This window comes from Cynocephalus volans, chromosome 3 (genome assembly GCF_027409185.1).
Source record: "Cynocephalus volans isolate mCynVol1 chromosome 3, mCynVol1.pri, whole genome shotgun sequence".
Taxonomy (NCBI): domain Eukaryota; kingdom Metazoa; phylum Chordata; class Mammalia; order Dermoptera; family Cynocephalidae; genus Cynocephalus; species Cynocephalus volans.
The window spans coordinates 16,732,871-16,743,814 of record NC_084462.1 but is presented as its reverse complement, the minus strand read 5'-3'; the positions used below and the strand labels follow the sequence as shown (position 1 = coordinate 16,743,814).

Sequence of the window (10,944 nt, the reverse complement as noted above, 5' to 3'; positions counted from 1 at the left end):
AAGAACAACACACAGAAATCAATCACATTTCTATATACTAGCAATGAACATGTGGATAATGGATAACAAACACTGATAATTTCTCCAAAAATAAAAGGAAGAGAAACACATACATAAATCTAACAAAACATGTACAGGATCTGTATGCTAAACATTATAAAATGCTGATAAAAAATAAAAGAATGTTCAAATAATTGGAGAGACATACTATGTTCATGGATAGAAAGATTTAACATCATAAAGATGACAATTCTGCCCAAATTTATCTATAGGTTTAACACAATTCCTATTAAAATCCCAGCAAGATTTTTTTGTAGATATTGCTTATTCTAAAATTTATATTGAACTAAAATAGTTTAAAATTTTTTGAAAAAGAATAAAGGGGAAGGAATCACTCTGCTTAATGTTAAGATTTACTTTATAGCTGCAGTAATCAAGATAATGTGGTGCTGATTAAGGGACAGACCCATAGGCCAATGGGAAAGAATAGAGAATGCAGAAAAAGGCTCACACAAACACATCTAGCTGAATTTTTACAAAGGAGCAAAAGCTATTCAATGCAGGAATGACAGTCTTTCCAACAAATAGTATAGCAATTGGACATCCAGAGGCAAACAAAAACAAATCAACAAGCAAAAAGCCTTGATCTAAACTTCATAAAAAGTTTATACAAAAATTAATTCAAAATAGGCTATGGGTTTAAATGTAAAAAGTAAACTATGATCTTCTAAAAGAAAACATAGCAGAAACAGCAGAACATGTTCAGGACCTACAGCAAGGCAAAGTGTTCTTAAATATGACATCAAAAGCATGATCTATAAAATTTTTAAATTAATGAGTTGGACTTCAAAAAATATTTAAAACTTTTGCATTAAGAGGATGAGAAAACAAGCTACAGACAGGTGAAAATGCTTGCAAACCACATATCTGACAAAGATTTTGTATCCAGAAAATGTAAAGAACTCTTAAAACTCAACAGTAGAAACAAACAAAACATTTAAGAAATGGAAAAAGATATGAAGAGACATTTTATCAAAGAAGAGATATGGATGACAAATAAGCACCTGAAAACATGTTCACCATCGTGAGACATTAGGGTAATATAAGTTAAAACTGCAATGAAATATCACTACACACTATTAGAACAATTAAAATAAAAAATAGTGGTAACACCAAAAGTTGGTGAGTGTGTGGAGAAATTGTGTCTTGTATACACTGCTGGTGGGAATGTAAGATGGCACAACCATTCTGGAAAACAGTTGAGTAGTTCCTTAAAATACTAAACATGAACTCACTGTACAGCCCAGCAATTGCACTTCTGAGCACTTATCCCAAAGAAATGAAAACTTAAGGTCACACAAAGACCCATACATGAATTTTTATAGCAGCTTTATTTGTAATAGCCCCAAACTGGAAACGACCCAAATGTCCTTCAACAGGTGAATGGTAAAACAAACTCTGGTGTATCATCTATACAATGGAATACTATTAGGCAGTAAAAAGGAACACACCATTGATACATGCTGCAACTCAGCTGGATCTCAAGGGCCTATGCTTAGTGGGAAAAAAAAATCTCAAAATGTTACACAGTGTATGATTCCATTTATATAACATTCTCAAAATGATAGAAATGGGAAGGAGGTTCATGGTCACTGGGCAGAGGTGGGGTTGGGGTGGGATGTGACTGGGACAGCACAAGGGAGATCTGTGTGATGATGGATCACCTCTGTCTCTCAACTGTGCTGGTGGTTACACAAGTCTAGGTACATGGGTAAATTTGCAAAGAGCTACACACACGCATGCACATACACACCCGCACACGAGTGCATGTTAAGGCTGGTGGAGACTGAACATGAGCTGCAGTCTTGTTAAAAGAATTGTGTTGATGTCCAAACCAACTTCCTGGTTTTGATACATTTAAGAGGTTACCATCAGGGAAAGCTGGGTAACTTCATGTACTATTTTTGCAACTTCCCGCTACTCTATAATTATTTCAAATTTTAAAAATTACTTTTTTACTTTCAGAAAGTAGAACAAAAAGGCAATGAGATGGAGTGAGAAAGGTGCTGAGAAAGCGTCAGTAACCAAAAGAGATCGCCCTACATTTGCCCCAGCACTCTTAGGCAGGGCTCACACACCTCACACACCTCCCTTCTCTCCAGCTAGGTTAGAGGAGCTGTCCGAGGTACTAGCCAGACTAATCCTTCCATTAAGAAATGCATCTCATTCCTTCTTACTCAGACATTGTTCCAGCAATTCTTCTCTTTTCTGTGCATCAGCAACATTTTCTTCTCTGCTGGATCCTACAGACATACTGTTATTTCTTCCACCTTTAAGCAACACACCTTACACCCCATCAAGGGGAATAGAAGCTCCAGAGTAAGATAAGCTGTTATGGAAAATAAAAAGATATTTCTTTGCACATCTGGTTGTGGTGTATAGATTTCAAGCCTGCTGCACTTTTAGAGAGAAAGAACTACAGGGACAGATACCAAACTATTACCATGGTTATGTTGGGGTGGTGAGATCAAGTGATTTCTATTTTCTTGTTTATGTTTAACTGTTTTCTAAAGTTTATGTAATAAAAGGATTACTTTTGAGATAAGAAAAAAATCAATAAAGGTTATTTTTCTTTAAAACACCATCAATGGCTTTCTACTGCCCATAGTCCAACTCTTATTTCTCTTCACGTGCAAAGCAGTCCATCTGAGCCTGGCTCAAGCCCGCCTCTCTGGTCTCAGCAGTCCCCAGCCCCACCACTGTCCTAGCTTCTGACTCCAGCTGCACCTACCTGCCCCTCTGGGTGGAGGTGGGGGTCTGCACACTGTTTGCCTTGGTTCCTGCCATTCTTCCTGGGTGGAAGTCCTTTCCCTATCTCCCACCTCCCTATATTTACTGTGCCAATTCCTGTTTGTGCTTCAAGGTCATGAGTGATCACGTTCCCAGAGAAGCCTCCCCTCCCAGCAGAAACGACGGCTTCCTCCTCCGCTCCCCTGGTGCCCTGTCATTGAATGCTGGCTTGTCTGTTAAGTGGTTGCCTCTTCCACAAGTCCCCCTGCCCCAAGGCTGCTCTTCTCCAGTTTGCCCCTCCCCGTTTCCTCTGACCCTTCTCATCCTGCTCTCTATGGACTGGTTTGTATGGACTCCATCGCTGGGCTTCCTGCCTACTGGTTTTCTGGCTGTTTAGTCAACGGGGAGCCCAGCAGGAGATGGGAGAGATGGAAGGAGGAGAGCGAGGTTGCCCAGGTCGGCTGTGACCCTTCACTGAGGTCCCTCTCAGTGGGCCCTGGTGGGCCTCCCTGCACAACTATATCACCTGCCAGCTTCTGGTTATCTCCTCCCAGTGGGCCGAGCTGTGCTATCAGTTTGGCTGAGGCACTCCTTGTGGGTTCCCTATACCCTCTCTCTGGAAAAATGGTTCCTTTGTAGGAGTCCCCCTCCAATTATTCTATTTTGGGGTGTTGTCTCCTCTTTCTTGTTGGGACTGTGGCTGAAGCACTCTTGAGGGTGGGGGACAGGCGTCACTGGTGTCTCCAGCATGTCTGGTATACAGCAGGTACTCTGAAATTGTATGCTGAATGAATGAATGGATGGTTGAAACCTCAGGAATGTCCCTCTTGGGTTTTCTGCTCTTTGTACCTGCAGTCTGCCCAGTGGGCTCAGTCATGCATGTGGCCTGTGCACAGATACCCCAGTTTTTCTGCCCTTCCGGTCCATGCCCTTTGCCGCATGCCCCCGGGGTGGGGTGACCCATCCCTTGCCTTGACTTTGAGCTTAGCCTTGTGACCTGCTCTGGTCTTAGAGCACTAGCAGATGAGACCATGGGGGCTGCTCCCTTGGCCATTGCCATGAGGACATGCCTGTGCTGGCTGGCCTGAGGGTGGGAGATGTGCTCAGTCTTTAGCACTGCCTTGTCTCCACCAGCCACCGCTGACATGCGAGCAGTAACGTAAGTTGTGGTTGCTTGTTATGCAGTGTTTTCTTGGCTATAGACAACAGATACAACCACTACTGCGACACTCATGGTAACCCAGTGCAGTGGAGGGGGGCGGGGTACCTCAGCACTCCCTCTTATTGGACAAATGAGGAAGCTGGGACTCAGAGAGGTTAGGTGGCTTGCTGTAGTCCCACAGTCGTAAGTGGCAGAGCCGAGGCTTGAGCCCAGGCTTTTGGCTTCCAAACCCTCCATCCCACAGACAAACAAGAGCTGCCTTCCAGGGCCGCCTTTGCCACAGGGCAGGGCTCACTCCTGCAGGTCTCCTGACTCCTGCACTCTGAGCTCTGTTCTGGGCCCACGAGGACACTGGCCTCTCTCAACTTTGTAGCCTCCACCTCTTCTTCCTCACCTGTGGTTTCCCTTTATCCAAACCACACACTACGCCTTGCAGAAAGCCTTCCGGGCTCTTCCCAGTTAGGAGTGCCCAATCTTTCCTGGACCACCCATGCCCTGTGTTGCTGTGAGCTGGGTCACCTCCCTCCACGTAAGTGCCCTGCTAGCCTGGGAGTTCCCTGAGGGCAGGGGCCGGGGTGGACTCCTCCCTGTGCCCCACACAGTGCTCAGCACAGAGTAGGCACTCGATAAGTGTGTATATCTTCTCCTGCATGTCTTATCAACTCCATGATGACTTCCTTCAAGCAAAGGCATGGTGGCATATGGGTTTTGTCACCAGGGCTGGCCAGTGTTCGGCAGGTACTCAGTGTTGGAGCCGCCTCTGCCACCCTGGGTGCTCCTGAGAGGGTCTGAGTTTCCAGGCTGGGTATCTCTGCTAACAAGCACCCTGTGCCCTACCCCTCCTCAGACCCTGACTCTCCCCTGGGACTCCCTGCTTGGTGGCAGTTCTCTCTGCAGTGACCTGTCCCTTTCACATACCTGGCCTGTCTGGCCAGCTGCCCTGACTTCCCAGGGCAGGCACCTCTATTCTGTGTCTGTCCTTCTCCCAGATTTCCTATAAATAGTCCATTTTATCTCCTCAGTGAAAGGGAGCAGCAGGCTGAGAAGGCCTGGCCACCCCTTCTGTCCCATGACCAGGACTGTCACCGAGTTGCTGTGTGACCTTGGGCAAGACAGGCCCCTCTCTGGGACTCCTCCTGCCAGCTCTGGATCCTGCTCCTCTCCTTGTCCCTGCTCCCCTAGGCTTGGCTTTATCTGCAGTCTACTCCCCTGTCCTCAGTGCCCCCTTCACTGCCCTCCCAGGACCCCTCCTAGAGCGCGGAAGCTGTCCAGAGCTGGAGGAGGAGCTGCAGAGGCAGGAGCCCAATCCTAGCCTGAGGCCTGTTGGGTCAAACAGAGACAAGCAAGGCGCACATCCCCAGAAATGACTCACTCTGCAGGGGCTCCATCGCAGTTCATGTGCCCCCTAAGGAAGCCTCACACAGGCTGGACACTGATGGGGTCACCTGAGTGCACACGGCCCTGTCTGCGGCTCTGGGGCCCTGGGGACCTGGGAGCTACAGCTGAACCTGGGGCAAGTCAAGGGTTTCTGCTCAAGTTAAGGTCCTAAAGCTGGAAACAGCTACCCAGAGAGAAGTGAGCCTCCTGTCACCAAGGATATGCAATTAGAGGCTGCTGACCTCAGGGTGTCCCAGCCCCTCTCCACTACCCTTCCTCCCTCCTTCCTTGGCCCCACTGTGTCAGGATGGAGGCCGAGTCCTTTCTTGGTGACCCATCAGATCTGAAAACCTGCTTTCATCGCTCTGGTCCCTGCTCTGGAGTCTCCCAGGGCTCCCCATGGCCTCCAGGATTCAGTTTCAGCCTCAGGTCTTACTGGGTCTTTGTCAGAAGTTCAGACTGGGAATGTGTTTGCCCTGGATGGAGGGGTCGGGGGTGGTGCTCAGTGACCAGGGCCCTTAGGAAGAAGAGGGAGGGAACACCCAGCCAGGTGGAGAGTGGTGGGTGGGAGATGTGGCACTGGCAGGCCTGCATAAGGCAGGAGAGCCGGCCCCAGGGCTGCAATGAAGGAGGGACCCCAGGAGAGATGTGTTCCCTACCTGAAGAGCCCTGCCCCCTCACGAGAAGGCAGCTTTTGTGGGACCCAGGGCTGGGGGCAGGCACAGGACCCCCACTCTGCTGGCAGATGCACTCAAGGGCCTGGACACCTTCCTGCATGTCTCACTCTGGCTCTTGAGGGTGGGCCGAGGGGTAACCTGTAGTCTTGGCAGCAGCAAGCACTGGAGCTCGCCACAGAGACTTTCTCCGGTCACCTCTGCAGACTTTGAATAATTTAATCCTGTTCATAATGTACTCCAACCATGTATTCACTCAGAATTTGGGGCCACACCAGAGTAGGCTGTCCGGAGGTGGGGGGTGGGTACGATGCCATGTGGAGGGGGCTTTGGAGTCTGGCTGGTGGGCCAAGAGGGAGGGCTCCGGGCTCCAGCATCCCTAAGGGCTGCAGTATTGGGGGTCTCTTTTCCTCTAGAGTGGGGCTCTGGCCATTGCAGGGGGACACCCCCACACAGACACACCCTCCAACTGTGTCAGGTTCACACTCAAACAAATCTCCAGGTGCTCCAGGCCCCCTCACATCCACCGCCTGGTTCTGCACACATGCCTGGTAACACACACAGACACACACAGCCACCAGAGTGGCCTCAGGCACCTGGGATCCCTCTCACACACCTAAGGTCCTGTCCCACTCAGCCTCCTGCTGCCACCTCCGAGCTCTCTGGGCTCCCTCCTGCCCCGTCAATGCCAGCTCTTGTTCTCAAAGCTGCTGGACATTCTTCACCCCAGCACTGGTGGCCCATCTCCCCATGGGCTCCACATGCACTCCCTTGGGAAGAGAGCTCGGTGGTGGACCCACCCAAGGCCAAAATCAATAAAACCACCCCCTAAACTGGACATAAAAGAAACCCAAAATCATTCCCTGAAACCCACAGTAAAAACCCAGTACAGACAAGTATTTGGGTTTTTTCCTTTGCAGACTTTTTTTTTTAAGTAGACATAGTCTTTTTTTTTCTTTCTCATTTTACAGCAAACATTGCAAATATAGAAATATCTTTTTTCTGTACAACAGAACAACTACGCTGTACAATCGGCACTGAGATGGGGGACGCACATCCCAATCCATGACCCTCCGGGCCACCCCTGGCCCAGCAAAGGCACAGCCTCTAGCCTTAGCCCCCAAGTCCCACAGGGCTCCAGTATGTGTCCCAGAGGCCACTCGGCCGCCTGCATTCACTCTGCCCCTCTTTGGTGGCCTCCGGAGGTGGTAACAAAGAGACAGACTGAACAGAGAATCCACATAAAACCATGGACTGAAGAGATCACGGGAGGAACCGAGGTGGCCATGTCAGCCACGACCCCCATGACTGGTGTTTTATGTCTTTTTTAAAAGAACTTGAGTTTTATTTATATATATATTTTTTTAAAAAGGAAGAAAATAGAGAGAGGAAACGAAAAAAGGCAGAGAAGAATCAAAAGAGGAAAGATAACGAAAAAAAATTCCCGCCCACCCCCCCTTCCCTAAGACACAGTTTCCGAAGTCCCTTGTGTGTGTGGGTGCGTGTGTGCGTGTGTGTGGACGCGCCACTCACACTGGTCAGTGAGCACATCTCAGGGCAGGTTACACGAGCATCAGAATGTCTGCCTGTTGTTACAGTCAGCAGCCCCCTCCCCGCTGTCTCTGCAGGCCCTGGGCTTTAGCCATGGCTGTCACGTTGTGTGTGTGTGTGTGTGCGTGTGCATGTGTGTGTGAGTGTGTGCGCGGGTGTGTGAGTGCATGCATGTGCGTGTGTGCACATGCGTGTGCATGTGTGCGCGCGTGCGTGTGTGTGCGTGCGCGTGCGTGTGTGCGCGCGTGCGCATGCGTGTGTGTGAGTGTGGGCGCGCGCGTGTCGGGTTTCACGGTGAGAGTCTCTGGGTTACAAATAGCTGCAGTGGATCGTGTATCCTTTTTGGTCCAATGGGCGTCACGAGTTTCGGAGTGGAGGGGTGCAGGGACTGGGCGCGAGGGCTCAGGACTTGTGCTGGGCCGACACGCCCTTCCAGTAGTCCAGGATGTCGTGCAGATCCTCGTCTTTGGCGAACTGAACCTTTTTGCGCAGGGCGTGTCCGGCTGCCATGAACTCCTCGTCGTCCTTGTGCCGCCGGCGGCTCAGTCTGAGGCGCTCCCAGATGCTCTGGGAGGCCCTGCAGGTGTACTCGGGGCTGGAGGAGTAGCTCAGGTTGTGGTACTGCGGCGACAGCTGCGAGTAGGCCAGGTCGCGGGGCCGCGGCCGGGTCAGCGGCTCCAGGATGGACGCTTTGCGGCCGGCCAGGCCCTCGTGGGGCGGCGGGGGCGCGGGCGCGGGCGGCGCGGGCGGCTCGGCGGGGTGGGAGCCGGGGTACGAGTGCCGGTGCTCGCCGTACTGGCGGCCCTTCTCGGCCTCGGCGCGCAGCACGGCGGCCGCGGGCGTCACAGTGAGGATGGCGTCGGCCGCCGGAGAGCTCTTCTCGATGTACTTGGCCTCAGCGGCCGCGGCCTTGTGCGCCCCGCGGGGGCTGCGCGCTGAGCCGCCGGAGGAGGAGCTGGCCCGCGGGGGCGCCGCCTCCACGCTGTGGTGCCGCTGCAGGCCGTGGCCGAAGGCGTCCTGGTACATGGGCGACAGGAAGCCGTGCTTGCCGGCCAGCGGCTCGGACAGCAGCACCAGCTGCGGCTCGGCGGTGGACACGGCGCCGGACTTGACACCCTGGAAGGAGGTGGACTCGGACTTGAGCGCGTCTATGCAGTTGTTGATGATCTGGTTGACCTTGTCCACCTCCTTGGCGATGGTGGAGATTTCGGCCACCGAGCTCTGGCTGTCGGGGCCGGGGCGGCCCAGCTCGCAGTCCCTGCGCTCCGGCGGCTCCCCGGTGCGCACCTCGATGTAGTTGCCCTTGCTGGCCTTGGGCGTCTCGCTGCTCTCTACCAGCTTGTACTGCTCCACCTCGCTGGCGGCTGCGGGCAGGTAGGGGATGCGGGTCACGGCCTCGGGGCCCAGCAGCGGGCCCTGGGACAGCGGGGCCAGGCCGGGCGCCTCCATTTCGGGCCCGTACTTGAGCTCGATGATGGTCTTTTTTAGGCTGCCGGCTGCAGCCGCCGAGGCCGCCTTCTTGTGCTTCTCCTCCTGGCGCCTCCGCTTGCGCAGGCAGTAGTAGACGGCACCGAGCACCAGCACCATGCCGAAGAGGCAGCCCAGGATGGTCATGATGTAGTGGGTGGCTGTGGAGGGGCTTGGCACGGGGCCGGGTGGGCTGGGTGGCTTGGGCAGGCAGATGGTGAGGCAGGTGTGGTTATGGTGCAGCCCCGAGCTGGTGGACACCACGCAGTAGGTGTAGTTGGTGAGTGTGTACAGGTTGGCCAGGTGGATATCCTCCTGCGGCTTGGTCAGCCTGGAGACGGTGGAGGACTTGCTGTTGTTGAAATGCTCCAATGTGTACATGCGGTTGAAAGGCCTGGGCAGCTGGACCGTGATGGTGGCCGAGTTCTGTGTCAGCTGCTTGACCTTCATGAAGGGACGGGCCTCAGCCTGGGTGGCCAGTGTGGGCAGGGCCACCAGTGGCGTGGTGCCATCACCAGAGAAGCACTCGTCGTCGGCACAGGGCACGTCACTGGGTTCTGGCGGCGGTGCTGACGGTGGCAAGCGACCCGGCTGCAAATGTCCGGGTGCCAGGCGGGGCCCGACCACCTCGGCTGTGTAGGAGTCCTCGGTGCAGACGGACAGCAATTTGCTGAGGATGCTGCGGTGGCCATGGCGACCCTGGCCTAGGAGGAAGTAGCCAGAGTACGTGGGTGGTGACTCACACTGCATGCGGTCGTAGGTCTGTGTGGCGTTGGTGAAGGCTGCCAGCCAGCGCAGGAAGCCCAGCAGCTCGCAGGAGCAGTAGAAGGGGTTGCTGTACAGCTCGCACACGGAGAGCTTGGAGAGGCCGGCGAATGTGCCACTGTTGAGCTGCTGGATGCGGTTCATGGACAGGTCGATGTTGATGATGTTGGGGCACTCCCAGAAGGTGCTGGCCATGACCACCTCGATGAGGTTGGCCTGCAGGTACAGGTACTCCAGCTTGCTCAGGCCACGCAGCATGCCCTCTGTGAGGTTGCGCAGCCTGTTGTAGCCGAGCTGCAGCACCTGCAGGTTGAACTGGCCGGAGAAGGCACCGTCTTCGATGTAGCCGATTTCGTTCTTGGTGAGGTTGAGGTACGTGAGGTTGCCGAAGCGGCTCAGCGAGGCATACTGCACGCTGCGGATGCGGTTCTCGTTCAGCCGCAGGTCCACGATGGTGTTGTTGATCTGCTGTGGGATGGCCTCGTAGGGTGGCTGGTTCTGGCTGCAGATGGCCAGCCATACGAAGCCCTTGTCACCCTCGATCAGCCAGCAGTCGCCACGGGCTAGCCCGCCCACGTGCAGCAGGGCAGCAGCCGCCACGCACACCCACAGTGCACCCCACCCATGCCCGGCCATCGGGACCACCCTTGCGGGAGACCCCGCTCAGCCTGCCTGGGGGGACTGGGTGGGGGGCTGGGTGGCGGCCCCCAAAGAGACAGAGGGGCAGGAGGGGGAGGTGCCTGCACTCTCAGGGGCGTCCTGTCCCACACTGCATGGCTGTGCAACACGAGTGCTTCCCTCACGGCCAGCCGCCTCTTGTCTCCCTCCCAAGTCCTGCAGCGGCTGAGACCTCCTTCCCCATGGGCCTGGTATACTGACAGCTCCAGCGGATCTTCCTGCTCTGACGTTCCTGCTGCAAGACAAAAGAGAGGAGAGTGGGTCATGGGATGGCCGGCCATTTCTGCTGGTGCAGTGGTTGAATGTGGCCTGGGTCCCAGCTCAGCTGAGGCCCCTCTGAGCCTCTTCTCTAAAACAGGGTGGGGTGAGGCCCTGAGATAAGATAGGGTAGTAAAGGAAATGCTCAGTCCTCCCATGGTGGGGTGTTGGGAAAATAGAATAATTTAATCAGGCCCCCTCACCTGCCCATCTGGTTGGGGG

The 10,944-nt window shown here is 53.6% G+C and overlaps 1 protein-coding gene across 1 annotated transcript; it reads right to left on the bottom strand.

The window, feature by feature from the left end:
- Nucleotides 1–7,956: 7,956 nt before the first annotated feature.
- On the bottom strand, nucleotides 7,957–10,422 carry ELFN1 (extracellular leucine rich repeat and fibronectin type III domain containing 1). The gene has a single exon (XM_063092298.1). It carries the CDS (start codon nucleotides 10,420–10,422, stop codon nucleotides 7,957–7,959), a length of 2,466 nt encoding a protein of 821 aa, XP_062948368.1.
- Nucleotides 10,423–10,944: the final 522 nt, after the last annotated feature.

Coding starts and splice junctions, on each gene's coding strand:
- ELFN1 (XM_063092298.1), bottom strand. CDS start 10,422: ATGGCCGGGCATGGGTGGGGTGCACTGTGGGTGTGCGTGGCGGCTGCT.